Source organism: Sinocyclocheilus anshuiensis, unplaced genomic scaffold (genome assembly GCF_001515605.1).
Source record: "Sinocyclocheilus anshuiensis isolate Anshui unplaced genomic scaffold, SAMN03320099.WGS_v1.1 scaffold879, whole genome shotgun sequence".
Lineage (NCBI taxonomy): Eukaryota > Metazoa > Chordata > Actinopteri > Cypriniformes > Cyprinidae > Sinocyclocheilus > Sinocyclocheilus anshuiensis.
In genome coordinates, this window is record NW_015546063.1 from 535,322 (window position 1) to 554,927 (window position 19,606).

At 38.4% G+C, this 19,606-nt stretch overlaps 1 protein-coding gene across 2 annotated transcripts in view; it reads left to right on the plus strand.

The window, feature by feature from the left end:
* Positions 1-19,513, plus strand: part of LOC107699598 (collagen alpha-1(XX) chain-like) — a 26,873-nt gene extending 7,360 nt beyond the window's left edge. Inside the window, exons 4-42 of one of the 2 annotated variants that reach the window (XM_016500905.1) lie at positions 147-290; positions 1,246-1,401; positions 3,326-3,517; positions 4,119-4,286; positions 4,759-4,878; positions 5,483-5,647; positions 6,373-6,531; positions 6,633-6,802; positions 7,421-7,550; positions 8,073-8,218; positions 8,319-8,448; positions 9,658-9,797; positions 10,771-10,897; positions 10,971-11,110; positions 11,241-11,373; positions 11,458-11,600; positions 12,637-12,766; positions 12,890-13,006; positions 13,134-13,280; positions 13,372-13,428; positions 13,737-13,775; positions 14,280-14,418; positions 14,506-14,648; positions 14,766-14,875; positions 15,323-15,481; positions 15,574-15,651; positions 15,757-15,843; positions 15,969-16,022; positions 16,416-16,511; positions 16,598-16,651; positions 16,754-16,807; positions 16,902-16,955; positions 17,052-17,123; positions 17,282-17,317; positions 17,401-17,467; positions 17,589-17,777; positions 17,919-17,996; positions 18,731-18,889; positions 18,981-19,513. In XM_016500905.1, the coding sequence (XP_016356391.1) occupies positions 147-290; positions 1,246-1,401; positions 3,326-3,517; positions 4,119-4,286; positions 4,759-4,878; positions 5,483-5,647; positions 6,373-6,531; positions 6,633-6,802; positions 7,421-7,550; positions 8,073-8,218; positions 8,319-8,448; positions 9,658-9,797; positions 10,771-10,897; positions 10,971-11,110; positions 11,241-11,373; positions 11,458-11,600; positions 12,637-12,766; positions 12,890-13,006; positions 13,134-13,280; positions 13,372-13,428; positions 13,737-13,775; positions 14,280-14,418; positions 14,506-14,648; positions 14,766-14,875; positions 15,323-15,481; positions 15,574-15,651; positions 15,757-15,843; positions 15,969-16,022; positions 16,416-16,511; positions 16,598-16,651; positions 16,754-16,807; positions 16,902-16,955; positions 17,052-17,123; positions 17,282-17,317; positions 17,401-17,467; positions 17,589-17,777; positions 17,919-17,996; positions 18,731-18,889; positions 18,981-19,009 (4,511 nt within the window). In that variant the 3' untranslated portion in view covers positions 19,010-19,513. The remainder of the gene's footprint in view (positions 1-146; positions 291-1,245; positions 1,402-3,325; positions 3,518-4,118; positions 4,287-4,758; positions 4,879-5,482; positions 5,648-6,372; positions 6,532-6,632; positions 6,803-7,420; positions 7,551-8,072; positions 8,219-8,318; positions 8,449-9,657; positions 9,798-10,770; positions 10,898-10,970; positions 11,111-11,240; positions 11,374-11,457; positions 11,601-12,636; positions 12,767-12,889; positions 13,007-13,133; positions 13,281-13,371; positions 13,429-13,736; positions 13,776-14,279; positions 14,419-14,505; positions 14,649-14,765; positions 14,876-15,322; positions 15,482-15,573; positions 15,652-15,756; positions 15,844-15,968; positions 16,023-16,415; positions 16,512-16,597; positions 16,652-16,753; positions 16,808-16,901; positions 16,956-17,051; positions 17,124-17,281; positions 17,318-17,400; positions 17,468-17,588; positions 17,778-17,918; positions 17,997-18,730; positions 18,890-18,980) is intronic. The other variant, XM_016500906.1, reaches the window with a different exon arrangement.
* Positions 19,514-19,606: the final 93 nt, after the last annotated feature.

A 19,606-nucleotide genomic window follows, 5' to 3' on the forward strand; every position in this document is an offset into this window, starting at 1 on the left:
TGTACAGTATGTGGAAAATAATGTGTTTTTTGAACCTTAAACCGCATAAACACATTTCATTACACCAAATACACCAAGTAATGTTCTTTTTAGCAACATCATATGACCCCTTTAAATCTGAATCACCCTTTCTTGCTCTTTTCCAGAGGTTCCTCAGCCAGAGCTGATGCTCACAACCATACGCGGCCGTGCAACAGTGGCAGGCCTGGACCCCAGACAGGAGTATCTCCTCCAAGTTATGGTGCTCAATGGGACACAGGAGAAGCTCATTGCAAAAAGACGCTTCACTGGTAAGAGTGGAGGATTAGAGGATGTTGCTATGTGGTTGTGAATGTGGTTAGAATTGTCCTAGGGTGCTGTTCGGTGGTGTAAGTTACAGTATGCCTTAAAGTTAAATTCAGATTAGAGGTTTCCCTTCTGATTTGTTGTTGGAGGTGGGGGATCTTCCCAAAGTGCTTTTTGTGCACAAGAAGCAGAAATCTGTACGTCGAAGTTCCCAGCGGTCATAAGCTTTCAGCACAAAGTTCCAAAGTACAGAAACAATCCCTTTTAACACATTACACACACACACACACACACACACACACACACACAGTGTTCAAAAGGGAACTGTCTGTAATTGACAGTGTGGAATGGTGGATTCCTGCTGGATTACAGCCTGGGACTGATGCTTGTGTCTTTACAGGCACAAAACACTTTTGGAATTCCCTTTAAAACACATTAATGTCCCACCAAAATGACCTCCCTGAAAGAAACCTGATATGAAATGATGAAATACCTGACTTAGCATTCAGATTTCACTCCAGCTGTATCTGTGCTAAAATAAGAATGTAAATACCAGTGATAAAAGTATTTCGTTATAGGAGATCAGATTTTATTCCATAATAGTCTGGTGTTGTCATTGTCAAAAGATGCAGACTATGCCAAACATCTGTGATATGTTGGGATGAAAGGTTGGAAGAGTAGGTTACTGTGTCGCCCCGTGCAGGTCTGGACAGGCCAGTCGTGTGGTTTGGCTAGAGGGCCATGCTTGCTTGTCTGAGGGGGATTATTCCATTGTTCCCTCATAAAAGCCTAAGCAATAACTCAGTTTTTCCATGTGGATCTGCTTATATGTCAGAAAGGTGTTAATAAAATGGGGCTTAAACACTTGTTTTATATTATAGGATTTACCTAATAGTTTACTAAATAAATCAGCAAAAATAGTTTACACACACTCTTTCCCTGTTCATCATTTCCTCTCAGTCGATGGGTTGCGTGAGGAAGAGCTGATCCGTAGTGGGAACAGAGAGCAGAAGAAAAAAACTCACTCCATTGGTTCTGGATCTGGAGAGGTGGATGACGTGACTGAGGCTCTAGCGGCCTTTCCCACTGTGCTCTACCGAGAACCAGCGACTACAGGTAGAGGATCTGCAAACATTGTCTGCCAGTTTCCTAGGAGTTAAATGCCTGTCCTGAGTTAAAAAGTTCTGTCCTGAAAGTCTAGATGGCGCAGGCTGATGGGTTGTTAAAGCAAACTGATGATATTCACAGCGTTAAACTATTTGGCACAAGCTGATTGGTTCATGTTGCATACGCAGCCAATGAGCTTACTGCTTTACATTTAAATGGCTGGTTAGCTTTCACTAGAGCATTTCCCTCCACCCTTCACCTTCCCCAGCTCCACCTGCATAGATCTGCTACGAGTTATTATATACAGTATGCTACTTGTGCAGCAGCAGTATATCTTAAATACTCACAGCACTGTATCGGGGTATGTATTGGCAGTAGCAAGTTCCTGTACTTGCTTTGCAGCAGCAGCAGCAATAATCTATAACAAAAGCAATAACCAACAGCAGCAGCAGCGTAGCAGATCTATTCCGCCAAGACCAAACACATTAACATTGTCATATCCATTACAATGCTAAAATCTTCTGAGATTTGTCGGGATAGAACTATGTATGTATTTGTCAATGTCAACACAATCTTTTGGGAAATAGGCTTTTAATGTTTTATATACTGCTGTTCAAAAGTTTGGGGTCAGTAATAAATATATATTTTTAAATGAATAAATATTTGTATTCTACAAGGATTCATTGCATTGCTCAAAAGTAACAGTAAAGACAAACATTGTTGAAAACAAATTCAGATAAATGTTGTCAAAGAATCCCAAAAAATAAAGTCAGAATCTGAATCAGAGGGAGCTTTATTACCAAGTATGTTTACACACACAAGGAATTTGACTTGGCGACAGGAGCTTCCGTATCACTGTTTCCACAAAAATATTAAGCATCACAACTGTTTTCAACATTGATAATAATAAAAATGTTTCTTGAGCAGAAAATCAGCATATTAGAATGTAATGTCTGAAAAAAATCAGCATGTCCGCACCGGAATAAATTACAATTTAAAATATATTAAAATGGAAAACAGTTATTTTAAATATAATTACATTTTGCAATATTACTGTTTTTTCTACGTTATTAATAATAAATGCAGCCTTGGTGAGTATAAGAGACTTCCTTCAAAAACAAATCTTACAGACCAAAAACGTTTGAACAGTAGTGTATATTTCTTAATATTGTGTTCTAGGCATAATTCTAGAGATTATCACATTAAATATGTGTTGATGTTGATATTTTATAGGTAATACATTTTCAGTATTTTTAGATTTATGATTTATGTTAATAATAATTGATTGCATTAAAGTATTTTTAGTGTGAAAGCTCGGTGTACACCTGCTGTTGCAGTTTTGGCTCCAAGCTCCATGTGTGAAACAGTGTTACTAAAATGAAGTATTAACAGCATAACATTTCTTAGTGACAAACCAAACATACTTTTATAGTTCCTGCCCAACTGGGTGTACAAAGCAGAGGAACTCTGTGCTGACCTTCCGTCCCGTAGTCTCTCTGTCATTATCAGCGTTTTACTGGTGGAGCTACAGATGGTTGAACTGGCGCCAGCTCTACTATCTAACCTATTAATAAGAGTCCATTCATCCCCCAAATGCCTGTAATTAATGCAGCTGTAATGGGACAGGGGACTGGACAAGGAGGGGAAGCTGCCCACCTGTGCTGAGTGTGCATTTAGAATGAGATGGAGTGTAGGAATACTACAGACACCATCACTCGCTATTGTTACTCATCTAACTGTCAGTGATTTTTTCAGTCAAAAATTTCAAATATTCTTCAGAAACCGTAACAGTACGGTAAACAGTAACCAAATTAACATACATTTTATTTAAGCTTTTGATATCATATAACAGTTTTTTTTTTTTGGATTTTTTTTTAGCTGCAGTATATTTAGCTATTTATCTTTAACTCATAATGTCTTTCTACTCCTATAGAGTCTCCTGCTGTACCTGAGCTTGAGCCAGAAGTTGACAGAAACACCAAAGAAAAGAAAAAGAAGAAAGACAAGAATCGATCCAAGACCGAGGATAAAAATGATCAAGAAGGAAATGGAGGGAAGTCGGTGAGAGAAGAGGTCACCATCACCAACAAACCGAGAAAACCCACCTCAACCCAAACTGTCACAGGTAATGCCACTCACATTTCAGATTAATTAAATCAATCAGATGGTCAAACAGTTAATGAAAAATCAATCCGTGCTCATTGTTATTGACCGCATATGCAAATATAAATGTAAAATGCACATTGACTGTGTTAGGGTCAGTGTTTAACAGAGTTAATGAGACGTGTTGATGTTTCCTGTGTCTGTGTAGTGAGGGCTAATAACAGAATTAGGGACAAAACAGAGTTAATGACACTGTGTAGGTTGTTATCAGGGCCTCTTGTGTGCCCTCAGGACTGAAATTTGTTCCCTCCTTCCTCCCATCTGTAAAAGAAACACACACATAGATGGGAATGCACCATTGAGGAACAGTATATGTATTGACAAATAGGATCTTGCAAATCATTGCAAAAATTGTTTTATATACGAGCAGAGAGGATTGCAAAATGTTTTCAGGTGTGAAAATACCCGTGAATACCCCTCACAGCAAAATATAACTACAAACATGCACAGTCTAAGAGACATTAAAAGACATTCTCACACTCAGTTTAAGTTCCACTGCTTAACGCTTGATGTTACCCTTTATTAAAACAGCGGTGTGTTGACTCTTGCCCATGTGTCTTAAGCTGTTTCCACACGAAAGCCGTTTGAATGCAGTGCTGGAGCTCAGGCTGATCTGGTCCTTTTGGTAGATGGATCCTGGAGCATCGGCCGCACAAACTTCAGAAAAGTGCGTGACTTCCTGGAGGGCCTGGCTGTCCCCTTTCACATTGGACCACAGGGTGTGCAAATAGGTGAGATGTTATTTCATATCATCTATATACATTGTATATGCATTGCAGTTTCAAAGCTGTGCATTTCAGTGTCCACATTTAAACTTTACTTAAATATTTACGTTTATACATTACCATTCAGTTTGGCATCTGTAAGAAATGTTATTAGAGTTGAAAATAACAGTTTTTTTATTTAACTATAGTTTAAAATGTGTCACATGATCCTTCAGAAATCATTCTAATACGCTGATTTGCTGTTTAAGTAACATTTCTAATTATTATCAATGTTGAAAACAGTTGTGCCGCTTAATATTTTTGTGGAAACTGTCATACATTTTTTCAGGATTCTTTGATATATAGAAAGTTCAAAATAAAGGATCAGCATTTATTTGGAATATAAATATTTTGTAACATTATAAATGTCTTTACTGTCACTTTTGATCAATTTAATGCATCCTTGCCGGTTAAAAGTATTAATTTGTTGTCATTTCAGCATTATCTCAGTACAGTGGAGATCCACGTACAGAGTGGCATCTTAATAACTTCACTTCTAGAGAGCCGCTCCTGGAGGCCATCAGGAACTTCAGATACAAGGGAGGCAACACTTTCACAGGTAACTGTAGATATTACGCCCAGTATATTTCTTAACAACCTGGGATTAATAAATATTCTAAAAAGGAAGGTTCAGAGTCTTAATTTCTGATTGGATGAGCCATATTCAGAGTTGTTGGACAATGCAGATAAATGCATCCCTGTGAATGCATATTGTCGAATAATGTACATTGCTAGGCAACCTTAAAGATAAGCATTTACCTGTAAATATACCTTCATATTTTAGTTATTGGACTGATACTGATAACATTAACAAGCTACATTTACAGGATAGAACCAGTATAACCAATGTCATGCATCCTTTAATATCTATTGAACATTTATGTTTTTTTTATAATATTGTTGTTGTCACCATTTATAAGCAATTATTTTTTTTTACCACGGTAAAGAGGGTTTTAGGCAGTCTGATTTGCATTATATACATCAAACACATCTTGTTCACTGTAAAGTTACTAAATGCACAGCATCTTCTGGCTTATTGTTTTTTGTTACCTAATAATCTGAATCCTATTGACTTAATCCTATATGAAACCAATACGAGAGTTTTTCTGCAAATTTGAACATCTTCCCTGTTCATTTTTAACATTATAATGTCATTATTTCAGGTCAGGCTCTCATACATGCTCTTGAGAACAATCTGAAGAAGGAGGTGGGGGCACGACCCAACACCCCACAGTTCCTGCTGCTGCTGACTGATGGGAAATCTCAGGATGATGCTATTGCTGCAGCCAACAGGCTGAAGAATTCCGGCATAGAGATCATTGCTATAGGTGAGAGCCTCTTTTAGCAAATTACACATTAAGTGTAATGAATTTCAGAGATGCTTTGTGAAGATGAATGCTGTTTGCTAATGAATACGCAACAGTTCAAAAGTTTAGTCAGTAAAATCTTTTATGTTTTTGAAAAGTCTCTTTTGCTCACCAAGGCTGCATTTCTTGGATCAAAAATATAATCAAAACAGTAATATAGTGAAATGTTATTATAATTTACAATAACTGATTTTTTTATTTGAATATATTTTAAAATGTAATTTATTCCTGTGATGGCAAAGCTGAATTTTCAGCATCATTACTCCAGTCTTCAGTTTCACATGATCCTTCAGAAATTATTTTAGTATGCTGATTTTGTGGTCAAGAAACATTTCTTGTGAGTGCATTAACTTGGTCGTTTAAATGCAGAGGACAAATTCTGATTATGGGTTACCATACTTGGCCTTCATTTCACATTCACGTTGAATATAAAGTTCAAAAGAACAGCATTTATTTGAAATATAAATCTTATGTAACATCATCACTTTGTCACTTTTGTTTTTAACAATTTTATGCATGTTTGCTGAATACAAGTGTTGTTACTTTAAAAAAAATCTTACTGGTCCCAATCTTTTGAATGGTAGTGTAAATACTGTATATGTTAGTGCATACTGAAATGACCTATAGTTATGTGTATATTAACATATAAAGTTTTCTTTCTTTCTTTCTTTCCCACTCATGTCCAGGTGTGAAAAATGCAGATGAGGCAGAGTTGAGGCAGGTGGCGTCTGAACCGCTGGAGCTAAATGTGTATAATGTGAATGATTTTCCTCTGCTCAGTAAACTGGTGGGAAGACTAGCACGCATCCTCTGTGGCAAGATTGAAGACCGCATTAAAGCGAAGAGTAGGTCAATCACACACACATTAGCCTTCATTATATTGATCTGACAGGTTTCTACCACATACCCCCATTAAAACAAAACGGTATGTGTCTTTTGCGAGAAGGAATAGAGCGTCCCACTCAGGACCCAGTTCTGTCCTATCCCAGCCCAACTGATCTGCAGTATGTAGGACTAGGCTCAAGAGAGGTGCGCCTGCATTGGACCGTCCCCAGCAAAAGACCTCAGCAATACAGAGTGGTGTACCACACCGCTGAAGGACAGAGTCTGAAAGAGGTGAGACAGGCGTCAAAGAGACCCTCCTCCAAACAATAAGAAGTTAGTCTGTTAGACTAAGGCTGCGTCTGAAATCGCATACTCTCTAAGTACTTCATTTGAATAAGTATACATTGTGACCGTTAAAAAAGTTTGTTATATAGCAGGAATGTGTCAGTTTTAATTAATGTACTACATAATTTACTACAGTTGCATCACTTCACTCCCATTCACAACTTCTCTCCCGGGGCCTCGTGGGATAGTAAGTGTCCACTGGATGCACACTTTAGAATCTCACCAGAAATAATAGGTCATCCGGGGATTTTTTCCAACTGTTTTATGCAAACTGTGAGTTGGGACATACTCTTTTCACATACTGTTTTCACCTCCTATATAGTAGGGAAGTACTGTATGCTGCCTAAAAGTTGGTATCTCCCAGCCATTAGTACACGCTGGAGACTGGTATCCTGTAAAGATGCTAAAAGCTGGAATTGCTTGTATCATATCGCTGTGGTTTACTTTTGAGCACCAGGAACTGATGAAACATTCCACCTACTGGACGTTTTCTATGCTGTAATTAATATTGCATTCAGAAGACTATTTTGTGTGATTTAGAAGCATGTTTTTGACTTATCTCAGGTGGTGGTGAATGGAACTGACTCCACAGCTCTGCTGACAGGACTGTCTTCACAGACACAATACCACCTGTCCATCTTTCCTGTCTATGAGAACAATGTGGGCTCTGCTTTGAGAGGCACCTTCACCACATGTGAGTTTCAGCACTCAAAATGCTCATTCATAACATTTCCTGATCTATAGATAAAAAGCCCAAGACCACACTGAAAATCTGGGATTCAAAACTTGGAAGCAGAAAGTTTTAGGATTTTGCAACTGGAAAACAAATATTATGACAAAAATGAATAAGAAATATTTCAGATTCTGCACTATTTCTAGGTCACTAATCAAATAAGCACATTTATGACACTGATCATGTGACTCTTTGTACATTCAATCAGATGTTCTTCCATTGAAGCTTAATATGTTCTTATTATTCTCAAATCATTCTGGAGAACTTGATCATCAGATTTCTCACAAACTTGTGGAGTTCTCCTCTTTAGCTTGCTTTTCTTCTCTTCTCTAGCTGACCTCATAATCTAGTTGTCTAAAAAAAACTAGAATTGTTTTTTTGTAAGTTGGTTTGGATAAAACTCTCATAAATTATGATAATGTAATTTGGTCTCAGAGGTTTAGACCCCACTGCATATCATAATAAATGTTCTCCTCATTAAAGTACCATTGGCGATACCTGAGGCTCTAGAGGTCACCGCTTCCTCCCCTAACAGTCTGCGGGTGCGCTGGCAGCCGGCCGCAGGAGCCACACAGTACATGGCCTTATATTCAGCACTCAATGATGGAGAGCCTGATGATGCCAAAGAGGTGAGTCTGGGATCATGTGGCATCTCACCATGTGGCTCGGTGTTTCTAATTATGTTACAATGGTGTGATGCCGTTCCTATGCTCTTGTCTTTTGTTCCAGGTTAAGTTTGGACCTGCTCAGACGGATGTGGAGTTGGTGGATCTGATGCCATCCACAGATTATTCAGTCACACTTTATGCTCTGTATGATGAGGATCCCAGTGACCCAATCACAGCCATCGGCACCACCTGTAAATACAGATTCATTATCAGCACTTTCATAAAAACAGATCACACTCTATACAGAGGTCTGTGCGAGACTCATTTTCCCATCAAGCTCACACACACTTTTATCCAGGTCCTGGATAGGTTTGACAAATCTTGTTAAAGGGATAGTTCTCACAAAATTTAAAAATTCTGCTCTTTGAAAAAATGTACTCACCCTCATGTCGTTCCACATCTGTATGACTTTATTCTCTGGAATGTAAAATAAGCTATTCTGTTTTTTGTCTATACTGTTGAAGCCAATAGGCAGCAAATCTGTTTGACTAACAAAATTTTTCATAATAGCTTCTTTTGTGTTCTGCAAAAGAAAAAAAGTAATGCAAGTTTGCAATGACATCATGGTGAGTAAATGTTGACAATTTTCATTTTTGGGAGAACTATACCTTTAATAATGTCTTAATCCTAACTGCAGATAGACTTCATTTCTGTCATTAAGCACCATAAATTAGATTAGAAAAACAGATGGCTGCTTCTCATGTTTAAAATAACCTAAAGTGACATGTGTGACCAAGTGGTCACCCATACTTGGAATTTCGCTCTGCATTTTACCAATCCAAGTGCACACACATACAGCAGTGAGTAGTGAATGAATACACACACACACACACACACACCATGAACACACACCTGGCGCAGTGGGCAGCCATTTTTTGCTGCAGTACCCAGGGAGCAATTGGGAGTATTGTGGGTGCAAGAGAGCGCTGTTCATTCACTTCCCGCACCGACATTTCCTGACGGTACTGATAACTGAACCCATGATCTTCCTTTTTGTTCCTCAAAGATAAAAATAACATGAAACTTGAATGGAAACTGTCAGCCAGTATGTGGTGGTAAAATGTCTACACCAACTGTTTCTGCTCTGGACACAAATGCTGCAGCTCTTTTGAAAGAAGGACTTTTGTGAACCCTTTTGTGACTGACATAAAAGAATCACTGAATCATTTTGAAGCAATTAATTGAAATGAACTGGAACTGATTCATAATGCAGTAATAACAAAATAGCATTTTTTACTTTTCAAACTCCCATGCTCAGCTCTTGACCCTGTCATACACCCTCTAACTCAGAAGTTGAGTTTCTTGCCACACCAAATCAAACTGAGTCCCATGCAGACCTCTTTCTCTAAGTTTTTTGCTCATTCCCTCTGTTCTTTCACTCGTCTGTCTGTTTTTTTCAGTCCCATTGCCATCTCCTCTCAGTTTGCAGTTTCCCATGGTCAGTCACAGCACTCTGAAGATCACGTGGGTCCCTGGAGCTGTAGATGTTCCTGCACACCGCATCATCTACAGCACCAATCACGGCAGTGACGTCAAGCAGGTGAGCAACTCAACTCAACTCAACTCAAACTGTATTTATAAAGCACTTTCAACACCACGACTGGAACCAAAGTGCTGTACAGAGAACACCATTTTTTTTAAGGAGGGGCTGAATAACAGCATTCTTAAAACTAACGGGAACAACACCAGATGAGAGACTACTATTCAAAATAGTCAGAATACTTGGACCAATAGTGTCAAAATCCCAGCAGATCCCAGAAGTCACTTGTTAGGTTTTTGATGTTCCACCGAAACCTCTTTGAGTCTTCTTTCTTGTCACATTTTAGTAATACTTGTACAGATTGTTACACTACTGTTCAAAGACTTGAGAAATAAATACTTTTATTTAGCAATGACCAGTGCTTGAAGTGGGCCGGTACGCACCGGTACGCAGTACCGGCACTTCAATATTTTAGTCTTTTGCGTACTGGCACTTCTGACATGTTGCCGGTACTGTACCGGCACTTCTTTTTTCCCACTTCAAGCACTGGCAATGACTCATTAAATTGATCAAAAGTGATGGTAAAGACTTTAATAATGTTTCAAACATTTCCATTTCAAATAAATGCTAATCTTTTGAATGTCCTATTCATCAAAGAATTCTGGAAAAAAAAAGTATCACAGTTTCCACAAAAATATTAAGCAGCACAACTGTTTTGAACATTGATGATAATAATAAATGCACCAAATCAGCGTATTTGAATGATTTCTGAAGGATCATGTTACAAGACTGGAGTAATGGCTGCTGAAAATTCAGCTTTGCGTCACAGGAATAAATTAAATTTTAAAATAGATTCAAATAGAAAACAGTTGTTTTTAAATTGTAATACAATTTCACAATATTACTGCAATTTTCGATCAGATAAATGCAGCCTTGGTGAGAATAAGAGACTTCTTTCAAATCCATTAAAAAAAACTTAACTCCAAACCTTTGAGCAGTATTGTATGTCTCATTTATTCTCTCTGTTTCTCAGGTGGAGGTCAAAGGTGTGAACACAGTGTTGCTGCAGAATCTGTCTTCCCTCTCTAGGTATCTGGTGTCAGTGCAGTCTCTCTACGAAAAGGGCCTGTCCACTCCTATCACAGCCAATGTCACTACCTGTAAGTTACACACATGTTTTATTTTGTTACTCCAATTTGGAAGATGTTGTTGATATGCTCTTTGATCTTCTAGTAAGGGTCCCAGCTCCCTCAGATCTGAGAGTCACTAACTTCTCTGGCAGTGACTTAACAGTGCGATGGGAAGCTGCAGCAGATGACGTGGTCTCCTATCTCATCAAATGGATCTCTCTCAGTGAAGGAGACCTCAGACAGGTTAGATCCAACTCTTTCACTTCCTGTGTTATGTCTGTGCAGTCAATACTGATTGAAATAGCTACATAAATGTGTGCTTTAGCCTGTATAATAAGGTAATAATAAGTGGTAATTCATGGACATATTGCAGTTGACAGTAGATGGGGAGAGTGAGGGGGCAATCTTGGAAGAGGTTGAAGAAGATAAGGAATATCAGATTTCACTCTCTGCATTATATGCCGATGGTGCTCAGAGTGAGGCTGTGGCCATACGATACAGCACCTGTGAGTATATGCACTTATATACGCACGTGATACCTTTGATTACAACACGTGAATAACTGTGTTGCATTTTTTGTACTGCTTTAGTATCTGGAGGCGGTCCGAGCAGTTTATCCATTTCAGAGGAGACAGCAGTCAGTATGCTGGTCACCTGGGTTCACCCCAACGCCCATGTGCTGCAGTACCGTGTGTCATACACTCCACTTAATGGGGATGTGAGGGAAAACACAGTGAGTGCTTTTAGAAGAGTGAAACCTCTTATTTTGTATTGCCTGTGTGTATTTGAATTGTCTTATCTCCATCTATGTGCCCTATAGATTCCATTTTTAGGGACCATAGAGACTTGGGTAGCCTACTTGGGCTATTATGGCAACCACCCAGAACCATTTAGAAAAAAGGCATTTAAAACCACTCAGGCCACTTTAGCAACCGCACTGCAATAGCTTGACAACCACCCACAACACCTGAAGATTGTGGCGTTGACTTATGAATGGGCAAACACCAGTCGTATTTCTTCAGACAACGTAAAGATCTATTTCTTACCAAATAAATGAAAACATATGATAACTGAAATAAAAACATAACTGGAAAAAAACATTTAAATTACAAAACAATTCAGTGACTCTCAAATTAATAAAATAACAATGACCTCAAAATCAAGTTGATTACTCAATCTTGATAGTGATAACACTAGATGGCCCTGAGAAATGTAACACTGTTATATATTAATTTATTATTATATTATAATATTGATATCACACCATATGATATCACACCATTCAAAAGTGTTAAGATTTAAAAAAAAAAAAGAAAAGAAAAAGGATGCATTAAACTGATCAAAAGTGGCAGTAAGGATATAGTAATATTTATATTTATATTTCAAACAAATGCTGTTCTTTTGAACTTTCTATTAATCAAAGAATCCTGAATAAAATGTATCACAGTTTTCACAAAAATATTAGACAGCACAACTGTTTTCAACATTGATAATAAGAAATGTTTCTTGAGCACCAAATCATCCTATATTTTTTTCCACTGAAGACTGCTGAAAATTCAGCTTTGCATCAGAGGAATAAATTACATTTTAAAATAGAAAATGACAAAAAAAGAAAAGAAAACTGAACTAACGGATAAATTGAAAATGAAAATAGAAATAAAAACTAAATTCAAAACTATAATAGCCCTGGAGCATCTCACTATTGCTTAATATGTTTGTTGTGTTTTTTAAATGAGGTGAGGTGTAATGTTGTCATGTTGGTTAAATAGGTGTCATTGCCAGGCAGCGAGAGGCGCGTCCTGCTGCAGAATCTGCTGCCTGACACTCGTTACAGTGTGCTGGTGACTGCTGAGTACCGCAACAGAGAGGGTGGCAGCGCCTCAGCACAGGGGAAGACCAGTGAGTCTCACACACACACATCAATACAGTATCTCTAGTGTGTGCTGACCAAGTATATACTTTCCACTTGACACTGCACTTCCAGACTGTGTCTTGTATTTAATCTCCTCTCTGCACAACCAGCTAGCCTGCGGGTGAGCAGTGTGAGTGTGGTGCGGTCTGACCACTCCAGTATATGTGTGTCCTGGAGGCCCGTACCAGCTGTCAGTGGTTATCGCATTGTCATCCAGGCTCTCAGAGGTACCAGCTCTGAAATAAAGCATCATTAACTGTTTTTTGGAAAAAGTTCTGAACAGGCAGTTTGTTTTGGGTAATTTATTTCTCTCTCTCTGTCTGTCTGTCTTTCTCTCTCTATGTTTGTGCTCAGATAAACAGACTAAGGAAGACAAAGTAGATGCTGCTAGCAGCAGCCACTGTTTCTCTGAGCTGCAGCCTGAAACTGTCTACCGCATCAGTGTGCACTCCCATCTGGGAACAGTAGAGGGCACTGCGGTCACTATCCTTCACCCTACAGGTCAGAATCCTGTTGGAGACATACTTCAGCCTAAAAAATATCTGATGTTATGTTTTGCTCAATTGTAATAGCATGTAATTCTCTCATAAAGCAACCGCTCCAGTGAGAATTCAGGTTCCTCCTCAACTGCATCCCATACAAAGAGAAGGTAAGAGTTGCAACAGTTAAGGCCTGTTCACACCAAACACAAATATTTCCATGAATATTCAGCGTGACCAAGATGTTGAAACAATGCGCACTTTTTTCATCTATTCATAGCAAATAAATTAATTTGACAACAGAACAAAGCTGTTTGGTGAGTGGATCGATTCTTCATTCAGCAATGTAAACATAAATGAACTGAAAGCAATTCACTTTGCTTTTCTACTTCACTTCTGGTGTGAACAGGCCTTTACGCTGCTTGTGGTAAAAACAGCTTTCTTCAAAGATAACATGGTGACTTTCTTTCCTTCTCAGTGTGTCCTGAGACAACAATCAGAAATCATGTGGTTAAAGGTATGGTCATATTTATATTTTACACTTATGCATTTGGCAGATGTTTTATCTAAAATTACTTAAATGGAATTTTAGGTGTACATATGTTCAATTCATGCATTCCCTGGGAATCAAATCAACGACCTTGGCATATGTCAGACATTGTATCAGACATTGGCATGCTCTACTTTTGAGCAAAGTTTTGCAGAGTAACAACCAAGATTATAGCCTACTACTTTTCTAAGAGAGCAACATTGTGCCACTGCAGGGCTCAACAGCAAGAATTGTTCTGTTTGCCCAGTCAGGCCAATACTTCATAATTTCACTGGTGCCCAACACACACACAAAAAAATTATATATTGAAGAATTAAATGTTTGATGATATATTTCCATTTATATATTTTTTATTTCTTATTTTAATACATTTATAATTTAATATTATAAATGTATTAAAAATATATATAATAGTTATTTTGAGCTCTGTACCATGTAAAAAAAACATGAATTTGTGTGTGTGTTTTCTAGGCTTCGACATGATGGAAGCATTCGGTCTAACTCCGAGAGCTCACTCTACTATCGAGGGTGTGGCAGCTGAACCTTTCATCTTCAGCACCTTACCCAGTTACACCCTCTACAGAGACGTACAGCTGACCCAGAGCACAAGGTGAGAAACACAAAACACATACATGCACATATTATTAAACAGCTCAGTTACACCCTTCATTCAGTGCTCACACGCTGTCTGTCTCAGCTTCATCCACCCGGCTGGCTTTTCTCCAGAACACACCATCAGCATGGCCTTCAGGCTCTTGCAGGATTCACCCAGGGAGCCCTTCGCCCTCTGGCAGCTCACGGACAATGACTTCCAGCCCAAGATGGGGGTGGTGCTGGACCGTGAGTGCCTGGACATTTCTGTAGATAAAATTCTAGAATGGCTCCAATTCAGTAGCAGGGCTATTGAATTGTAAATCCCAAGTTCATTAGATCCTTATTCTCTGTTCTGTCATTTAGCTGAGAAGAAGGTTCTGCTGTATTTCAGTCTGGACTACAGAGGAGAGATACAAGAACTGACCTTTGACCAGCCACAAGTCCACTCAGTTTTCTATGGCAGCTTTCATAAGGTTTGTGTGAAAGTTTTTTTGGTTACTGTCGATCAGTCAGACAAGCTTTACAGAATGTCCCATAGGAATGAACTGGAGATTTTCAACAATGATGGTTATTATTTGTACCATCAGCCATTTCACTTTAAAAATGTAACTTGAAATCATAATGTAGGCAAACACTTCTCAACATCAACTAAAAAGAGAAAACCCTAATTTGAAAGTTTACATTTATTTATATATTTGATAGATTTTTTTTCAGTGTATTTTGGAGAATATCCATATAATTGTTTAAAAACTGTCCAAACACACAGATCCTCTAGCAACAGTTTCGAGGAAAGGATTGGTCAGTAATGTTTTACAACAGGGCTTAGCAAAGAATCAGTTGAGTACTTTGAGTGAGGGAAGAAAAGAAATACGACATTTAAACTGCCACTGATTCTTCTCATCTCTTTAACTGATTGGCAGATCCATTTGTCCGTCAGTCAGGTGAGTATATCTCTGTCTGTAGACTGCCAGCGGGTTGGCGAGAGGCCCGCACGCCCCCTGGGAACTTTGCCCACTGATGGTTTTGAGATGTTGGGCAAACTAGTGAGGACACGTGGACCTCACAGTGGATCTGCGGCTGTGAGTCTCACTTCATGACCAGAAACATACTGTGAACAGTAATGTATATACTGTATACATATTAAGTCCATGCATATTGTATTTTTCTCTAGTTTCAGCTGCAGTCCTTTGAGATTGTGTGCAACACTACTTGGGTATCAGAAGACAACTGCTGTGATCTGCCCTCACAGGTACATGATCAGTCTAGGTTGAGTTAACATATCAATATGGATGGCACTGAATAACATTATGTAGTGCAGGATGTCTTATTTTAAGTGTCGCTCTCTGTTCTCTAGAGAGATGAGGAGAGCTGTCCTGCCCCTGCTTATGAATGCACCTGCACCACCGACGTCCCTGGAGCACCTGGAGACACTGGGCCACCTGTGAGACTACAGCGCTGCATTTTTAAACTGACACAAACATTAGGAAGCTTGTGAAATCATTTTAGTAGTTGTTGGAATAATCAGTGTTATGATAATTATTGGTGTAATGATATGTTTGTATTCAGGGGAGACCTGGCCCTCGTGGGGAGAAGGGAGAAAAAGGAGAGGTGGGACAAAAGGTAAGGAAACTTGCATGCAAAGTTGGGTTTGAACCTACAGTCATTGTTAACCACTCATTTTAAAATGTAAAAATGTAAACAATTTAAAAGTAACTGTTTTCAATTTGAATATATTTTAAAATATAATTTATTCCTGTGATGGCAAAGCTGAATTTTCAACAGCCATTACTCCAGTCTTCAGTATCACATGATCCTTGAGAAATCTTTCTAATATGTTGATTTGCTGCTCAAGAAACATTCATTTTTATTATTAATGTTCAAAAAAGTAATGTTGCTTAATGTTTTTGTGGAAACCATGATACATGTTTCAGGATTCTTTGATGAAAAGAATGTTTAAAATGTCTTTACTGTCACTTTTGTTTCTGTTTCTGTCCCTTTTCTGCATCTCTCCAGGGAGAGGTGGGTCCACCTGGTAAATCGGGCCCTGAGGGCGGCTTTGGCGCTCTTGGACCCTCTGGTCCTCGGGGAATAACTGTAATGGGCAAAGTGGTATGCCTACACTTGTTCTACAGAAAAGATGTAATGTATATTAGCATTTGGAACAGATTTAAACCCTCTTTCTTTGTCTTCATAAGGGCCCACCAGGAGCAAGAGGGGAAAAAGGAGATATTGGAAGGCCTGGGAGCCAGGTGAGCTTCAAAATCCATCTTATAGGCCATGGTTGTAGCTGATCATAGTAGTGTTTTTTTTCCTCTGGAATATCTCACATTTTCTGCACTTTGTGTTCATAGGGTTTACCAGGGCCTCCTGGTCCAAAAGGTGAAGAGGGCATGGCTGGTCCTAAGGCAAGTCTCTGTGTGGTTTGAGGCAGTTATTGTCCTATTCGTGTTTGAAATGTTCAGTCTGTCATTCATCTTTCTGTCAATAAATTGCCCACAGGGCACCAGAGGAATGGAGGGTAATATCGGTAGCCCAGGAATCCCAGGACCAAGAGTAAGACAGCCATACTTGTATGCATTCAAGGAGTATCTCATACTGTACATGCTTTCACTGTACTCTTTTTTACATTTCTGTGTCTATACTTTGTAGGGTTTCCAGGGTATGCCTGGTCATCCAGGGCCAGTGGGAGAGAGAGGGCTATTAGGTTCTGTAGGGCCCACAGTGAGTAAAATTGTGCTATATTACTCTTTATGTCTTTCATCCATACATTCCAGCCAAGATAGATGTCCAGAAAGCATTTGATATATTTGAAAAAATTTGGATAGAAATTGGCTAATGTTAAGTAGATGTTCCAGATTATTTTTTTTTCTCTTTCATAGGGTCTTTCTGGAAGTAAGGGTGAGAGAGGAGAGAAGGTGGGTTACAAAATGACATCTTTGCTATATGCAAACCTTAAAATAGATTTTTTGTTTGTTTTAATAGTCCTTCTGTTTATTAGGGTGAGCCACAGTCTCTTACCATGATCTACCAGCTTGTTACACAGGCCTGCGAAAAACTTGTGCACAGTAAGTTGTATATTCACCACATCCATTTTAATTAAGTCACAGTAAATGCAGAATTTAAAAGCATCTTTAATGGGAATCTTGGCCTGAGTAACGGCATATCAGTTATAATAAACTGTCCTAGATGAAGTCCTGAAGTTGGATGCTTTTCTGAACGAGATGAATCGAAAGCCAGTGCCCATCCAGGAACCAGTAGCACCACCAGGAGAGCCTGGGATACCAGGGGGAAGGGGGCCACCTGGATCCCGAGGCCCTCAGGGTCGACAAGGAAGCAGAGGAGAGTCTGGGAAACCAGGGTACCCTGGTGAGCAGGGTAAGCCTTGACACTTTCATTTCTTTGGAGATGCAATCTGCTAGGCAAACACCCACATCTGATGGTTGCCATTAGACACATTAGTGTTTTTATTGAAATTCTGTATTACGTTATGTAAATAGTTCTGTGATTCACTTATAGGACGCAGAGGGGTGGCTGGTGAGAAAGGCTCTCCAGGAGCAAATGTGGTGGGACAACAAGGAATAAAAGGTTTTGCAGGTATTGAAACATATTTGTGTATCCCACAGCTGTGTTTGTAATTTTTTAAAGGGGTCTTCATTATTTATGTTATCAAATTTAGGTTTCTGTATCAAAAGTATCAAAAACATTGCAAATATATATTTTTAATTAGTATTTTTGTCTTGTTTTCAAATAAAATATCTAAAAAAACTCGTTTGAAACAAGATAAATTTACCTGAGAGACACAATAAAGTAGTAAAGGAGTCTCTTCTGCTCACCAAGGCTGCATTTATTTAATCAAAAAATACAACAAAAACTAATATGTAACTGTGATACACTTTTTTTCAGGATTCTGTGATGAATAGAAAGTTCATAGGTCAGAACTCTTTTCAAAAGTGTCTTTACTGTCACTTTTGATCAATTTAATGCATCCGTGCTGAATAAAAGTATTTTTCCTTTAAAAAGAAATCTTACTGACCTCAAACTTTTGAGCAGTAGTGTATATCTTGAATAATTTTTTTTTTTTTTACATCACTGGCATATTGTTTTTATTTGTCTTTGATTAAAACCCTAATCAAATTTAGTGAATTTATGATTAAAACATGAAAAACTATGCACAATAGGGATTTGAAAAATATATTTTTTCTATATATTTTTTTTCTGAAAATTATTCCTGTTATTTTATATACGTTTTCTTTTACACAAACCCAAATGATATCTTGTAATGATTTGTTAAGTGTTAATTGAACCACTATTTATTTCTACTTCACCAGGACCTCCAGGTGAAACTAAAATAGGGGAACCAGGTTCCAAAGGTGAGGATGGTAAAGCAGGACCTCTAGGTATTCCAGGAGCTTCAGGTCAGCAAGGAGAAATGGGACCCCCTGGTATATGTGACAGCAGTGGATGTTATCAAGGACCCCCAGCTGCAGGTAAAAAATTGTGTCATTGTGACCACCATAAAAAACAGTGTAAGTTCATGTCTGACCTGTGTGTAAAATTACTGTTCATATAATTTTTCAGAGGATCCCTACCTTGGATACCAGCCTTGAGTTGAGAAGTTACTGTTTTACTGCAGCACTGCCAGAATAATCTCTCTGCCCAGACTTTGTAGAAAGACACTGTGTGACTTAATGGATAGAGATTCTGCCAGACGCTGACTTTGAATGAGACTGCTGATGGACTCTTTTGACTAGATTTTCTCCTTGTGGTAGCTGATCTCAGCTCAATGCTTCCATTCTGAGATCACCAAAGCACTGTGACCCTGTCTTTTACCCAGTATTCAACCTGATCTACTGCTACGAGACTACAGTAGATTCATGTGCAGAACTTTTTGTGCAGCACAGAGGAAATCACAACACACTCAGACTCTATTTTACAGAGATATTTTGGTATCCAGACAAGGAACTAGTGTTACCGAACAACTGCTAAAATCCGCACTAAGACTGTTTCTAATATTTAACTTTAAGTATTTTATTGTATTTAATGCACTTTGTGTTTTAAATTTATATTGTTGAAGGCATATTACTTTCAATGTTCTCCATTCTTGTTTCTTGACCGCTTACTTTGTTTTTTTGTATTAAGTGTTTTGTTTCAAAATATGAAATAAGCAAAGTTTTGCAAGAGCTATACATAGGTTAATATGAAAT